Raw genomic sequence first — 17,350 nt, forward strand, 5'->3', positions numbered from 1 at the left:
GAGGAGACTCAGGACATGGATCAGCAGGAAACAGGAGGGATTCCAAGACCAGTCCAAGATGCCGCTGGAGGGACTGGAACAAGGGTAGAAAGTGACCTAGGGAGCATGTTTAGGGGTATCAGGCCCTACGCCCTGTACAAGGGCTACAGCTTCGAAGCGCCCTGGGTCAGAATCTGGTAGAGTAGGGTAGGTCTAGGTTCCCCTGCCATCCCTCTTACTCTCACCAGTGGGCGACGCTACTCTGAACTATTGCTGCTAGGCAAGATGGCCTCTGATCTCTCACCAGTGGGTAACACTACCCTGAACTATACCTGCTAGGTGGAGCAGCTTTGGACTCTTGTCAGTAGGTGACACTACCTCGAGCTGTAACAGCCAGAGAAATCGACACTTGGACTCTCACCATTAGGCATCATGCCTCAGAGTACTGCCACCAGACAGCACCGCCAGCCCGGAGCACACAACCAACCCCCAACAAGGACCTCATGTAACCCCTTTTGTCTTGGCTTATGAAACCATATAGTGATCTCAGAAGGTCTGGCAAAAGAAGTCTTAATAAAATGGTGGCTGAATGTACGTTTGGCAGATTGAAATCTCACTGGTGCTCTCTACAGACTAGTTTAGATGCTGGTATCATCAAGGCTGTTCGCATTATTGTGGCTTGCTTGCTCATCACAATCTTTGTGAAGCCAAAGGTGAACCATTTGTCCCTGAATGGACCTATGACAGTAATGGATTGCTGAACCAGTACACTCAACCCTAAAGTGCACTGAGCATCGCTGGAGCAGAATGCACATGGGCAAAAGAAATCAGGGATGTTCTGTGCTCCCACATTATGGACTTGTATGGGCCGATGGAAGAGAATGGAGAATAGTAAGTTAGAATATTTCTGTACAGCAATGCTTGCAGTAAATGAGGTATTGTCACATACAATGAAATTCGGGGGTGGGGAGGCAGTACTGTTACTAAAAGAAAAGGAGTACTTGTGGCACCTTAGAGACTAACAAATTTATTTGAGCATAAGCTTTCATGAGCTACAGCTCACTTCATCAGATGCATCGGTCACTGTACACAGTAAATGGGGGGGTATTGATTGTTATGAATTTTTATTTTGGATGACGTGACTGTTAATGTAATGTGGGGGTGGAACTGTGCATTTACATTATTGATTGATATACATGGATGCATTGAGAAATTGTGTTTGGATACAATTACCTGGTATTTATCTTTAGTATTCAAAATACACATTATAAGATGCCATGTAGTGATGGCAATATTCTTCCTTAATAAAATAAAAGCCTTTATTTGTATTACAAAAATAACAATATTAATGTATTGCCAGGCAGGCCAGCTGCCTCTAGAACACCGAGTAATAAACCAACACCACAACCAGTAAGAAAACAAAGTGCATAAACCAACCATTGAACGGTGCAAACAGTGCCATCAAAAAAATCCCCTAATTTTGTGTGTCCCCTGGCATGTTCTCCTTTCTCTTTCTTGTATGTTTAGTTCGCCCTACCCACTGCTGCATGGGTGTAGAGGCCTGTCAGGAGGTGGCAGACCACAAGAGGGAGGGGGTCTGCACAGGAGTATGGAGGCAGACACGGGGGTCACCATGGGAGTGGAAGTCTACTGGGGGTAAATTTGTCCTCTCCAGCTGCTGTTACATCCCAGTCTTCTAACCATAGAATTGTCCAACGCATTCCTGGTATGCACTGCGTGGTACCGTGGAGGGGACGCAGGCGGGGGTATGGGCGAAGCAGGAGCCTGCACTCTTTCAGACATTATTGAAAGCAGCCAGTCAAACAGTTCTTTCTGCTGTACTGTCTTCCTCCCTCACGTGATATTCTTGTTCCAGGAACTGTGATGCAAGTGTCTACTCCCAAGCTGCAATTCTATCCTCAAGCTCTGCAGCCTGCTGGTACCTTTCTACTTGCCTCTCCACTTGCCTTCCCATTTGCTGTGCAACCTCCTCTCTTTGGAATTGCACCTGCTTGTTGGCCCTTCCAGAATGTCAATCATAGGTTCATCACGGAAAAACCTCCTTTTGGACCGGTCTGTGACAGTACAGAGACCCAGTGTGCTGGAGTGTGTGAGAGCTGACGAGGTACAACAGCCAGCAGAGGTAGAGGTTCCTACAAGCGGACATAAAACAGAACATTATTGTCTCAGTGATTTACATATGGTTCAGTGCATGAGCACAAAAAACCTAAAATCCTTCTGGAAGCTCAAGGACAAAAATGATAGTTTGTAAAGCTGATTTTCAATATATTATGAGAGGAACACTTCAGATCCTAGAAGCTCCATGGACACAACTGGGTTAATTGCAGAGAAAAGAGTACACAGAGAATGGTAAGTTAAAAATAGCAGGTTTTAAAAAAAAAATTGCAGACCACCATGGACTATGAGGGAAGGGAGGTGGCCACGGCATACTAGATAAGTTGTCTTTATCATTTCAGGCACTCCACATTTTGGAGAACATGACAATTCTTGAGGTTCCTGAATGGCAAAGAGATTTTATTCCAAGCTTCTGGTGGCAAGCCAGCCATCTATGCCATCAAAATAGTCAAACTTAGGGTGACTGAACAGCACACATACACGTGGAATGAGCTGATCAGCTATGAAGGTGGCCCTGGAAAATACGCCCTTCCCTGAAATGTGACTATCTATCTGGAGTTCCTGCTATAGGAAAAGTTTGCAGTTATCATCACCCAGGATTGGGCAAAATTCTTAGGGCAATCAATAGGATGCTGTGTTAGCATCTGCATGGATTCCTGTCTCCCCATGGCTTTTGATACAGCCTTGTATGACTGCATGCAAGCACACATGCTAATACAGACTTGTAAAGAACTCCACAGCCACCCCACCACCATCCCCAGCACATTTCTGGACAGCATACAACTCCCCAGCCATATTTCGGACAAATGATTTGTCACATTATAGACTACATTTAGCTTACATGGACTGTGTTTGTAAATGGACTACATTTCAACCTCCTGCCAGCTGTTTGCTGGCGGCTTGTTACATTGCTGTGTTAGTAGGGAGTGGTGTACTGACAGGGAAGGCAATATGAGGCTCTTATTTTTAACACCCTGGCACATCTTAGCAAGAATGTGCAAGTTTCTAATAAAGTTCTGTCCCTTCCATTTCTGCTGTCAGTTCTGTTGCAGGCTGCTCCTTGGGTGGGGCATCAAAAAGCTCCTCCGAGTAAGGACCCAGGATGTGCTGCATCTGCTTCAGCGGTAAAGCCTACTTGGAGACCGGTTCGAATACTAGAGTTACCTGGCTAGCCTGATCTGGTGCCTTCGGGCTCCCCTCCAGTCCTATACTGGATTTGGGGGCGGAGGGTTGCCATCCTGCCTAACCAGGCCATCATGAAGCACTATTGGCTCTGCTCCATTCAGTATCCAGCATCCAAACTCCTTGTGAAAGGGACAGGATGACGGTGAGCTCCCAGAGGCGTGATTCTCATCCCTGGCTTTCCGGTAGTTGGTCTTGATCAGCTTTATCCTCTCCCTGCACTGGTCATCAGTCTGGAGAATCCCCAGTGCCACCAGCCTCTTTCCTATCTCCTGGTACATGTGGTTGTTCCTGGAACTCTTACCAAAATCTGCTGAGGTCCCATGACCAGGAAGCAGCCAGTTTGGCAAAGGACTTCTTCCAGTTGGTGGCCATGGCAAATGCAGAAGGTTCACTGTGTTTGCAGCTCAGCGATCAGAATAAAATGGAAAGGTTAAATGCTGAGCTGCTGTACATGAATAAGGAACGGAGCTTCCATTTTCTGGGAGATGACTGCTTCTCTTGGGATAGAGAGGACAAAGAACAGATTGGTGGACTCTCAGGGCTGGAGTTGGGGGTCCCAGGCCTGAGCTGCATCCACACGGCAGAATGATGGAATGTGGGCCTGAATCCTAGTGGGACCTGGGTTTGAACCCCACCCCAAGGTCCTGGGCCTGAGTCAGACAGAATTGCGTGGAGACAGAAGCGGGATTTGGCCTCAAGCCTGAGTCTGAGCCAGGGCTTATATTGCAGCATAGACATACCCTTTGGCACTTTTCAGGGTCAAAACTCTTCTTGGGGTAGGGTACGTTTGTTTGTTTGTTTGTTTGATATGGGGTGTGAGCTGGGTACATAAGGAGGTATTTGTACTGTCACTCATTGTGGAAAGGCTTTCTCAAAGAGGAAGGTTTTGCAGGTCTCCTAAAGATGGATTCATCTGATCTGCTCTTGAAGATTGTTCCACAGGCAGATCCTCTCACGGAGCATGCTTTGTCCCCAGCTCTCACAAGTTTCATCACAAGCTTTACCACTGTGGTTCCAGAGAATCTCATTATTTCAAATATGATGCTATTTTCATATTGTTCTCTTGAATAATATAGAGAAAAATGTTTGTACATTACTTAAAAGCTATGCTACAGTATGAGTTGGAATTGTAACTATAGCTTTCTGCAACAGCTCTAATGAGTGTGAAGGGGTAAAAGGAGGGAAAAAATGAACAAACATTTTATTTCATGTGTTTTCATCTTCCTTGTAATAGAATTTGAACCAAACACAATACGATGTGTTTGTGGGCTCACACAATCAGGAGGAGCCTTAGGACTGGCCCTCATTTTAGTTCCAATTTGCCTCTGTCCCATACTGATCTACATGTACTGTGGTGATTAAATGCCTCATAATCTTTAATGCATTTAGCCTTTTGTCATAAATATAAAGGGAAGGGTAAACCCCTTTAAAATCCCTCCTGGCCAGAGGAAATCTCCTCTCACCTGTAAAGGGTTAAGAAGCTAAAGGTAACCTCGCTGGCACCTGACCAAAATGACCAATGAGGAGACAAGATACTTTCAAAAGCTGGGAGGAGGGAGAGAAACAAAGGGTATGTGTGTCTGTCTATATTTTGTCTTTGCCGGGGATAGACCAGGAATGGAGCCTTAGAACTTTTAGTAAGTAATCTAGCTAGGTACGTGTTAGATTATGATTTCTTTAAATGGCTGAGAAAAGAATTGTGCTGAATAGAATAACTATTTCTGTCTGTGTATCTTTTTTGTAACTTAAGGTTTTTGCCTAGAGGGGTTCTCTATGTTTTGAATCTAATTACCCTGTAAGGTATCTACCATTCTGACTTTACGGGGGGGGGGGGATTTTTTTTTTTATTTCTATTTACTTCTATTTCTATTAAAAGTCTTTTTGTAAGAAAACTGAATGCTTTTTCATTGTTCTCAGATCCAAGGGTTTGGGTCTGTGGTCACCTATGCAAATTGGTGAGGCTTTTTATCCAACGTTTCCCTGGAAAGGGGGGGTGCAAGTGTTGGGAGGATTGTTCATTGTTCTTAAGATCCAAGGGTCTGGGTCTGTAGTCACCTAGGCAAATTGGTGAGGCTTTTTACCAAACCTTGTCCAGGAAGTGGGGTGCAAGGTTTTGGGAAGTATTTTGGGGGGAAAGACGTGTCCAAACAGCTCTTCCCCAGTAACCAGTATTTGTTTGGTGGTGGTAACGGCCAATCCAAGGACAAAAGGGTGGAATATTTTGTACCTTGGGGAAGTTTTGACCTAAGCTGGTAAAGATAAGCTTAGGAGGTTTTTCATGCAGGTCCCCACATCTGTACCCTAGAATTCAGAGTGGGGGAGGAACCTTGACACCTTTCAACACTTCTTCTAAGGATTGCTATCCCATTAACTGATTTTCAGAGGTGCTGAGCATTCTCAGTTCCCAATAACTTTAATGGGAGCTGTGAATGCTCAGCACCTTTGGATCAGGCCTTTTGTGACTCACCTAAAGTTCCACAGGAAGTCTGAGGCAAACCAAGGACTGGAATACAGAACTCCGGAATCCTAGTCCCATGCCTTAATGGCCACACCTTCCTTCCCTCTGGTACACTCACACCCACTTAATGCAATTCCTGACTGGAAACAATTTTCTTTGCTTCAAACTCTTTTGTCACCTCCTTAGAAATGTGACAGCTTAATATCAATTTGCAATAAAGTTTCCCATTTATTGTTAATTGAGAAAAACTATGTTTTTCTGAGCCAAACAGCACGTGCAGACAGCTGACCAAATTTGTATGTTCATTTCTGTGCTTTGTGTAGAGAGGAAATTAGGAGGCTGAATGCAACGTAAGCTATAGCTGTAAAACAAATTTTACCTATCGCTTCTCTGTAGTATTCAGTATAAGGTGTTTTTTAAACATGTGCAGCTGCTGTACAGGAAAATGAAAATTGATAATATGAATAATAAGTTATAAACTTGAATAATAGGAACATGATCTTCATTCACAACCTTAAGTGTTTTCAGCTGAGTTTCCTCTTATTTAACATTTATATCAATGAAAGGATAAATTGTCCTGGCCAGAGGGATGGATAATAGATGTGCTTGACTGCATAAAAATACAAAATCTGCCATACTGGGTTAGACCATGATCCATCTTGCCCAGTATCTTGTCTCTGACAGTGGCCCATGGCAGAGTTTCAGAAAGAGTGTACAGAACAGAGCAATTATAGAGGGATCCATAGTAAGGGTTGCCCGGAAATGGGATGGCATTCCTGACCATCTTGGCTAATAGTCATTGATTGACCTACCCTCCATTAATTTATCCAGTTCTTTTTTGAACCTAGTTATACTTTTAGCAATCACAACATCCTGTGGCAATGAGTTCCACAGGTTAGTTGTGTATTGTGTAAAAAAGGAATTTTTTTATTAGACCTGCTGCCTATTAATTTCATTGGATGGCCCCTCATTTTTCTATTGTAGGAAAGGGAACAAAACACTTTTCTATTCACTTTTTTACACCACTCATGATTTATAGACCTGTCATATCACCTGTTAGTTGTCTCATTTCTAAAATAAATAATCCTAATATTTTTAGTCTCTCCTCAGATGGACACCATTTATTGTCTGAACCATGTCCAGTTCCACTATCTTGATTCTTAGATGGGATAACCGGAACTGGACACAGTATTCAAGGTGAGGGCACACCACAGGTTTAGATAGTGGCATTATATTTTCTGTTTTATTTTCTATCCCTTTTCTAACATAATGTTAGCATTTTGACTGCAGCTGCACACTGAGTGGAACTTTTCGGAAAACTATCTATTGTGACTCCAAGATCCTTTTTGAGTGGGAACAGCTAATTTAGAAACCATCATTATATATGTATAGTTGGGATTATTTTTTCAAATGTGCATTAATTTGCATTTATCAACACTGAATTTCATCTGCCATTTTATTGCCCAGTTATCCACTTTTGTGAGATCTCCCTGTAACTCCTCCCTGTCTGCTTTGGACTTAATTATCTTGAATAATTTTGTATCATCTGCAAGCTTTGCCATTTCATTGTTGACCCCCTTTTCCAGATCATTAGGAAATATATTGAACAGCCAGAGCCAGTTGCCACCCCAAGCAAAAAATTTGCTGCCCCAAGCTTCGAGAGCGCAACTGCCCAAGCCACAAAAAAAAAAAAAAGGGATGGCCGGAATGCCGCCCCTGGAATTGTGCCACCCCAAGCATGTGCTTGCTTTGCTGGTGCCTAAAGCCGGTCCTGTGAACAGCACAGGTCCCACTACAGATCCTTGGGAGACCCGACGACTCACCTCTCTCCATTGTGAAAACTATTTATTCCTACCCTGTGTTTCCTACCTTTCAACTTGTTACTGATCCATTAGAACAGTGCTTCTCAAGCTATCTGATGTGGGGGACCAGCAATTCTTTTTTTCCAATGTGCGCACAGACCGGCAGCCGATGGCTCTCAGACTGGACCACCACTTTGAGAAGCACTGCATTAGAGGACCTTCTATCTTGTCTGATGGCCCTTTAGTTTCTTTAAGAGCCTTTTGTGAGGACTTTATCAAAGATTTTCTGAAAATTCAAGTACAGTATATCAACTGGATCACTGTTATTCACATGCTAGTTGACTCTCACAAATATTTCTGATAAGATTGGTGAGGCCCAATTTCCCTTTACAAAAGCCATCTTGACTCTTCCTCAATTCTGATAATTTTGTTCTTTACTATAGGTTCTATCAGTTTCCCCAGTACTGAAGTTATGCTCACTGGTCCGTAACTGACAGGATCTCCTCTGGAGTCCTTTTTAAAAAATCAGTGTTACCTTAGCTACGATCCAGAGATCTGGTACAGAGGCTGATTTCAGTGCTAGGTTACATACTATAGTTAGTAGTTCTGCTATTTCATATTTGCATTCTTCAGCACTTGTGGGTGAATACCATCGGACCCTGGTGTCTTATTTTGGTTGGCTTATCAATTTGTTCTAAAACCTCTCCTATTTGGGACAGTACTTCCTATTTGTGACCCAAAAACAATACCTCTGATGTGGGTATCTGCCCTGTGCAGCCTTTTAGTGAAGACCGATGCAACGGGCTTGTCGTCCTAGAGTACTGCTTTAGCACCTTTGTTGTCCACACTGCCTATTTGGCAGGCTTCCTGCTTCTGATGGACTTTAAACCAAAGTCACTGTTAGTTTTTGCGTCTTCAGCACATCGCTTCTCAACTTCTTCCTGGGCTTGTACAGGTTACTTGCCAGAGTGCGGGTTCCTTATTTTCCAAAGCTCTATTTAACTCCGGGAAACTAGTCACTTTGAAAACAAGGCTTAAGTCTGGGACAGCTAAAGACCTGTCAGCTTTGAAATTTCCCCGTCCTGTTGCTTGGCCGCATCCTGCATGTGGAGGATTCTCTCCCGCCCCCATTTTGTCTCTGCCCCACAGTTCGGTGTCTCTCACTTCAGGGCCGGGCTTGCGGGGGGGACTCCTCGCTTGAGGGCCTTTGCTGTGTGACAGGCGTGGTGCCCGGGCCCCCTGCCCGCTGGGGCAGCGCGCGGGGTGGTGCTGGCTGGCTGGCTGCACGGAGGCGGGGTGTGTGGCTGACTCCTGGAGACGAACCGGAAGCGTGGGAGACACCCCGCCGGCAGACGCGGTCACGCCGGTTCCAGCCTCCCCGCAAGCGCCCAGGTGAGTTGTTCGCGGCTGGCTGCGCACGGGCACCGCCGGCCCGGGCTCCCGGGGAGAAGGTAGGGAGAGGAGAGCGCCGCGGGCTGCTCCCGGCAGGGGGCCGGAGCTGTGCGCTCGCTGGCGGCGGGGAGCCCCTGGCCGCGGCACCTCCCACGGATCTGCCCGGGACGCTCGGCGGGCCTCCGGGCACAGCCGCCCCTCAGGAGCCAGCTCCCTGACCCGCATGGTGACGAGCCGCGGCTTCACTGCGCCAGCGGAGGGCTGGGGTCAAGCTGCCTCAGTTCCGCCCCCGGGTTTGCGGCTTTGTCCCGAGCCCACCCTTCCCCTGGGGAGGGCCCGGGGGCGGGAGAGCGCTGCCCTGGCGGGTTTGTGGCTCTAGCCCAGCCCATGCCAGGAACGAACAAAACTCCAGCCCTGCTCCCTGTAACTTTCAGCATTGGCAAGGGAGGCAAGAGCTACGCTTCCCCTGCAAGCCTGGCATTCAGTCACACACAGTTAACTTTTATATGATTGCTTCCTTCTGGCTGGCCGCTGGTCCTGCTTTTGATCTCAGTTGCACCGTGTAAATCTGTGCAACTCCACTGACCTCTGATTTCAACTGAAATCGGAGTTCTGCACAAGGATGCCATTTGTTCTTTCCTCTTCTTGTTCTGACATGTCCCCCCCTCTAAGCCATGGCAACTTTGAAAGTCCTTGGAGATATTTTTGTATGCCAGTATGTGACCTGACCTTTCCTCCTTGGAGCTGAGTCCTCTGCTCGGCATCCAGAGGAGGCCAATTTCTTTGAAAAACAAAAACCTTGCATTTGGTTTTGCTTTTGGTAAGGGCACATATATAGTTCCCCAGAACTGAATTAAAGTGTAAGGGCTTACATTATAAGTGTTAGGTCCTATTTAATGTTTTGTGAGTGGCAGAGAGAGAGTGTGTGCTAGCATACAGTGATATAACAAACCATTCAGAATAAGAAATTCACCTTTTAAAAATAATATTTATTTCTGATTATATGTAGGACTTGGACAGTTAACATTTAACAAAGAGAAAGTTCTCCTTTTTTCTCCCCTTTTTAAATGAGATTTCAAGTGAATTAATTTTATATACACATAGTAAATACATTGAACACACGCTGCCTTTTCCTTGCATTTTGCACTCCCCCAGTTTGAACACTTGAACTTAACCTTCCTTCCCCGCCCCCCCCCCCCCCCAGCAAAGCAATATATTCTTGTCTTTTTGTTTCTGTGCTGTGGTATTTCTACATCTGTAATGTTTCTTGCCTCGAATATGACTTTATTTTTATATTTCTTCCATAAACCCTCCATCCAGCATGATTCTTGTAGAGGTTCAGTGGTTAACCATCAGTATACAATGGATATTTAATTTTTTAATTCAGAAGCAGAACTAATTTGCAAATACTGGATTAACTGGGACAGATGTAGCTCGGTGGGGTGGTGATTTGGAAACATCTTTAGGGCCCAGTCCTGCATGGTTGAATTTAGTGAGAGTAGGATCAGGCTTCTTGAGACTAATGAAGCTAAACAAATTAAGACCCTGACAAAATATGTAGACATTGATCCTGGAATCAGATATGCTGATGCCTGTGTGGAGGCCCATGGCTCCACAGATCTGACTGCAGAATCAAAGCCTTGTATTGTAAACTCCTTACCCATGTTGTGTACATTGTTGAATACACTGTTGGGAAATAATAGTGTAAAGTAACTAAAATGGTGCAAGTGACTTAGTATCTCTGAGTGTATATTTTCTATTTAAAATGAAACATGAAGAGTCTTAAATCTCCACATGCAATGCAATATAGATCTAAAATAGAATAGTTTTGAATCATTTAAACTGAGCACTAAATTGTGTGATCATTCTCTGAAACTAACAGATATATAAACTTCAGCTATTCAGACAAAATTAGAAATAAATTACAGAGGTTTTTATAATTCCTTAGTTTTCAGACACATGAGATGGTAGAACTATAATTAATCATGTGATAAAGGTGTGCACAGTGTTGATTTTGTCTTAATTTATTGTAAGAATTAGAGAAAGATTAGCAAAATGTTTATTTTAGAACATTGCATGGAATTTACATCTTATTCTTTTAATTTTTATCATAAACAATGGGGTGATGATGGCTCTGTTTTATATACAGAGTTTCTCCTGCATTATTTATTTCTTTATGTAATGAAGATTACATAAATGTAATCTTACATAAATTACATAAATGTAATAACAGATTACAACAGTGATTCCTTGCCCCTTTTCCAGTCAGACAAGGCAATGGACAACTCCTTTTTATGTTTTTATTTTAATTTTTAAATTTTGCTATTGAATGGAATATATTTGACCTCTTTTAGGACTAGAGACAGTATCAGAGTATCAGACTTGAGGATGGTCTAAAAATGGATGGCCAAAGATCTTGAAAGCCAAGGAACTGTTTTGCCAAATAAGGAAACTTGGCACATGCTACTGTGTATTTTAAGCTAGTACAAATGTAGTCCTACTTTATTGGCAAAGTGTTGGCAGTGTGTGACCCCAAAAAAGCACTGAAAACTACTTTGACCATGTTACAAAATCAGAAAGTGCGGTGAGGGGAGTGAATAATTTAGTAGCTCGCCATAATTTGCAATGGGATTGCTAGAAGTAATCCAAACAATTGAATATTAAAATATCTCCAGGGATGTGTGCAACAGGACAGATTCAGTACTCTGTTTTATAAATGCACACAAATCTAACACCAGTATATTGGGACACAGACGTATTGTGCAAGTTGTGCTAATCCTGTTCCTTTTTTTATGTCTCTTACATTTAAACCATCAATGGCAACTCGATCTACACTATAAGTAGTAACTGATAAAATATTAGGGCTCTGTGCTTCCCTATGCACATACCGAAGAGGGGAATTCTACCTCTGTAGCATTTTCCCATCCAACACATACAAGCCCTTTTGCAGAGTTGGAGAGGACAGGGGAAGTGGGTGGGCTTCATCAGGTTCCATTCTCTAACAGTGAAACACACTGAGACAGAATTAATTTGCACTGTTTTTCCTATTCAGTGCTACAGGACTCCCTCATTCATTAGAGAAGATCCAACTCCAGGAAACTTCTCTTTGTAGAAGCTAGTGAGGCTCGATGACAGAGTAAAGGCAGAGGGCATCTGGCAGGTGTCTTTCGTCTTCTGTGGATCCCGCAAGATCCGTGTGTTAAGGGAACATGGGAGAGAGCAAACCACCCTTTGTGCCTCCATTCCCAATGGAAGAATTTGGAGGAAATTCTGAGTTTCAAAACAGAGCTGTCTTTCATAGGTTGGTTATTCCTACTTAGAAGTGAATGAGGCCCATAGTTAAATGTGGACATCAATGGCTAGCTATCAGATGGTGTTAAGCGTGCTGAGAATTTATTACTGTATTGAGCTGATCATGCTGTTGCCGAACAATTTGGATACAAAGCGACATACAATAACAGACTGCTAGTCACTGAATTAAAATAGAAATCTAAAGTGCAACAGAATGTTCCTTAGATCCTCTTCTCTTTGGTGCAAAAGTCAACAATTTCTAAGATCGCTGCAGAAATTGCTGTAAGGAGGGAAAAAAAAAACTTTCCAAAAGAGAAGATGGCTTCAGTTCTTGGGTTGTATTACTTCCAGCTCATGTTAACTGATAGAAATCAAAATTGAAGTTCAAGAAAGGAAAACTCTTTATTTTCATAAGGTGATAGGTTCTTTAGAAATACCTGAGAGAGAAAATGACTGAACCGTTGCTTCAAATACTTACAATTCACAGTATTACTGACCTGCCACAGCTTCGCTTCATAGACAACAAAGCCAATTAACATAGTTTCCCCCACTGCTATAGTACAATAACAGCTAGAATGATCGAACTGCGGGGAGTACAAAGTTTCAGGCTATTGTGGTAGTTCTTTTTGAAAGAAGCAAAACAGAAAACTGTTACAATGAAAGATGCTCTTGTCTGAAAAGATCTGAAAATGCAGTGCTCAAGAGTAGAAGAGTGAAGCACTTGTTTTGGAGTAGAAGTATAAAAACTCAGTCTGGGGCCTAACGAACTATAAGAATTTTCTGTTGATCCACTGTATAAACCCAGATTTGGCACACAATTGTAAAGTATCTCTTAAAACACGACGACAAGTTAATTAATAATGACATGTGTAATACTCATATAGTAGTAACAGATGTTTTCTCCCACAAAACAAAGGGATTAATCTTTCCAGTTGACGATTAGCTGTTTTGTAGCTATACTGTAGATATGAAATAACAGTCAAATAGGTCTATTCTCTCATCCAGAAGAGGGCGACTGTGCATAACTCATGTTGGCATTAATTACAGATACCTGTATTAATAGCAGTTACCTGCATACATCTCCCATGAGCTCATTGGAAAATATATTTTGAAGAATGCAGTATGAACCAGTGTGTCATCTTTAAAATGTATTAATGATATAGTATGCCAGTGACTCAGATGTCTCTAGGCTTGTAGACAGTAGCAGATAAACTGTTTGCATTGGAAAGGAGTAAAGTTAGGGAGACATAAAATAACTTTTAGACATTTTCATTGATGGGGAAAGACCTATTGTGGATTTTGGGAATTAGTGAGTGAGTGAACAAAGGGGAATAAAAAGCATCACAAAATGTACATTGTTCAGTTATGTGACAACTGTGATTCAGTTTTATTTATCCTTTGTGATGTACTAGTAAATGTTGAGAGGTATATTTTGTCTAAATAACAAAATCTTAATAGCATAAGATCTTGCTCTGTGCTAGTAAATTTTTGAGAAGCTATGTGGGTAATTTATTCTGTGTGTATGGGTTATGGGATCTGTAGGTTCTACAATAATTTAAAATAATTAGGTAGCTTGACAGCTATTAATGCAAATGGTGAATACAGGAAATAGTTTACCTGTTCCCCCAAGACCATTTTCCCTTTGCCTTTGTTTCTGTTCCTTCTGTCATCTCCAGCTCAACCATTTTTCATCACCTGTTTACGATTCTCTGTCTAATTTATGGTCCAATCCTATATACAGTTATGCACGTGTCAAGGTTCCTTCCTCACTCTGAACTCTAGGGTACAGATGTGGGGACTTACATGAAAACCTCCTAAGCTTACTTTTACCAGCTTAGGTTAAAACTTCCCCAAGGTACAAACTATTTTACCCTTTGCCCTTGGACTTCCACTGCCACCACCAAACTTTATCTGGGTTCCTGAGAAAACGTAGTTTGGAAACGTCTTTCCCTCCAAAATCCTCCCAACCGTTGTACCCCACTTCCTGGGGAAGGTTTGGTAAAAATCCTCACCAATTTGCATAGGTGACCACAGACCCAAACCCTTGGATCTTAGAACAATGAAAAAGCATTCAGTTTTCTTACAAGAAGACTTTTAATAGAAGTAAAAAAGAATCACCTCTGTAAAATCAGAATGGTAAATATCTTACAGGGTAGTTAGATTCAAAACATAGAGAATCCCTCTAGGCAAAACCTTAAGTTACAAAAAAGACACACAGACAGGAATATTCATTCTATTCAGCACAGCTATTTTCTCAGCCATTTAAAGAAATCGTAATCTAACGCATGCCTAGCTAGATTACTTACTAAGTTCTAAGACCCCATTTCTGTTCTGTCCTGGCAAAAGCATCACACAGACAGACACAGACCCTTTGTTTTTCTCCCTCCTCCCGCTTTTGAAAGTATCTTGTCTCCTCATTGGTCATTTTGGTCAGGTGCCAGCGAGGTTACCTTTAGCTTCTTAACCCTTTACAGGTGAAAGGATTTTTCCTCTGGCCAGGAGGGATTTTTAAGGTGATTACCCTTCCCTTTATATTTATGACAGCACGCAAGTAGCTTTACTGCAATTAATAATTCCATTGTCTATAGTGAGACTACTCAAGTGAGTGAAGTTAAGTAGGTGCATCAGTGTTTGCAAGACTGTGGCTTTATGATGTAAGTCCTCGGGGTAGGGAGCTTGTCTTTTCATTTGCCTATAAAGCACCATGTACACCTGTAGTACTGCATAAACAATAATAATTAGCTGTGAAAATTATTGAAGTGAAGAGCACAAATGGGCAGTTTCTGGCCACAAGGAAATAAGGGGCTGATGGCAAAGAAGCAGGAAAATAAAATTGAGTTTATCCAAAAAGAGGCTGGAATGTTGGGAAGGTTGACCAATCTCTGTTCCCAAAAGTTTTCTTTTTTAAATTTCATCTATATACAGCACAGTTTCAAAGGATTTGAGCCACATAAGATTAATAAACACCAAAGTAAATGCAATAACAACACTAGACCTGCGTAGGGAAGCAACCAAAAAAGGTTGCCACATAATTAAGATTCATCCCAGCTCACAACACACCAGCAACAGTGCACTTCAGCTCAGAGGGTTTGGTAAGAAAAAGAACCCATATTCCCTCACAGATGGTCTGGGAGACAAACTATGTTTGTCTCTAAATTCTGTGTCCTAAATTTGCCTCTCGAAAAAAATGCCTTCAATAAAAGTATTATGTTGTATCTTGCATCATGGACTAAATAGTCAACCAATGCTTTCAGCCTTATAGGACTTTGTCAGTGGATAGTCAAAATGTTTAAAAATAAGCAAGAAAACCGAGAAGACACTGCAGGTAGTCCTAGGCAATGTTTAAAGAACCAGTTGCTGCTTCACAGCTAGAGACCTGCAGTAACCAAATAGTGACTGAAACTGGATTTCTAGTCAGCTGTAATCTAAAATCCATAGCACAGTTGCATTGAAATCTTGGGGAGGGGGAGCCATAATCATTTTTTTAGTATTACAGTAGAGCCTAGGAACCCCAATCAGTGATGTTTGTGCTTGGCACCATTCAGACATGTAACCTAGAAGATAGTCCAGGCCCCAGACAGTACACAATGGTTAGATCCTGTGTTGATGAGTACTATAGAAAACGTAAGGGCTTATTTAAACACAGAGTTGCACTGGTTTAACTCATGGTGTAATTTTAATTGGTGCAGAGGCTGCCTGGACACACTTATTTTGGCTTAGCTGAAGTTAATTAGGAACTGGTTTAACCTAAATCAAAATAAACCACTCTTATACTGAAATACAGTTTTCCACAGAGGAATTAAACTGGTTTAGATAAATCAGGGCAAATTAAACTGGTGCAAGTTTGTGTGTAGACAGGCCTCTGACAAATCATGTTATAGAAACCTTGCAAGAACTGCAGGATCCCACATGCTCGGCAGCGCCACTGAGGATCAAAACCTTTTTAGTTTACAACACTATAAAAAGAGGTTCAAAATTAATCCACAAATATGATGGCTGTGAGTGATCAGCCACTCACTTAGGTGATAATAACATTTTTAAAAATCTACTACAGCCATAGGATTTATCACTTATAATCTACTGGAAGGACATTCTGTTCCTCTGACAACAAATATGGTATGATCTCTTAAAACTGTAAAATCCATTCTTGGCAGTATGCTCAGGATTTCACATATTAAAACTGAGAAATTATTTTCCACTTATGCTTTGTTATAACATGCAAGCATAACTGAGTTACTTTGGGAAGAGATTTTTATTTTGGCCATCTTTTTCCATGTCTTTCTACCTTTCTCAGCGTGCGGAGAGTACATGGGCCTCAGGCTTACATCGCACTCCTGCCAGAATGTTCAGTTGCTTAGGCTATGTATATTTTCTGTGAAGTGATCACACAACATGGAGAGATTGCATGCTCCAGATTCCAGAACTCCTATGCAAGCTCCAGCTGAAAGTGCATTTCCCGTTTGTCAGTGTGCTTCATGTTAGGGGACCTGTTGACGCACTAGCCTTTTGCAGTGCTGCTCCAGTGTGTGCAGGAAACATCACTAAATCCAAGGAAAATTTCTAACCGTTTCTCTGCAAACAGCTGCTTCTCAGAGTCTGGACAAACTCTATAAAATGTTTGCATAGGCTATTGGCATGTGAGTTTCTTAATTTTATTTTCCCTTTGATCTGTTCAGTGGTTTTTGCTGTAACTTGTTTATGGCAATCGGTTCTTGCTTTATGATATCTAAAGCATGGTTAGGAGTATAATAATTCTGTGGAACAGATGTATTAATTAGACTTTTTCTCCTTACAGATTTTGTTGTGGTATATTTTGTCATTATGAGATGTCGTCTCTCAGTGCTTCATTTGTGCAAATTAAATTTGATGACTTGCAGTTCTTTGAAAGCTGTGGTGGAGGGAGTTTTGGGAGTGTTTATCGAGCCCGATGGATATCACAGGACAAAGAGGTGGCTGTAAAGAAGCTGCTCAAAATAGAGAAGGAGGTAAGAATTCACTTCTGGGTTTTTTTCTGTTATGAAACAAATTACTGTTAATAATATCTGAATGTTTTCCATTCTGTTCCTGATCAAAGAAGACCTCCTTGGGATTTTTTTGTTTTAGTTAT

At 42.1% G+C, this 17,350-nt stretch overlaps 1 protein-coding gene across 3 annotated transcripts in view; it reads left to right on the forward strand.

Moving 5' to 3' along the window:
- The first annotated feature begins 8,849 nt into the window (after positions 1-8,849).
- Positions 8,850-17,350, forward strand: part of MAP3K20 (mitogen-activated protein kinase kinase kinase 20) — a 125,275-nt gene continuing 116,774 nt past the window's right edge. The window contains exons 1-2 of one of the 3 annotated variants that reach the window (XM_074967605.1): positions 8,850-8,952; positions 17,039-17,228. In XM_074967605.1, the coding sequence (XP_074823706.1) occupies positions 17,070-17,228 (159 nt within the window). In that variant the 5' untranslated portion in view covers positions 8,850-8,952; positions 17,039-17,069. Of the gene's footprint in view, positions 8,953-16,726; positions 16,881-17,038; positions 17,229-17,350 lie in introns of those variants that run through there. The other 2 variants (XM_074967603.1, XM_074967604.1) reach the window with 2 other exon arrangements.

This window comes from Natator depressus, chromosome 11 (assembly GCF_965152275.1).
Source record: "Natator depressus isolate rNatDep1 chromosome 11, rNatDep2.hap1, whole genome shotgun sequence".
Lineage (NCBI taxonomy): Eukaryota > Metazoa > Chordata > Testudines > Cheloniidae > Natator > Natator depressus.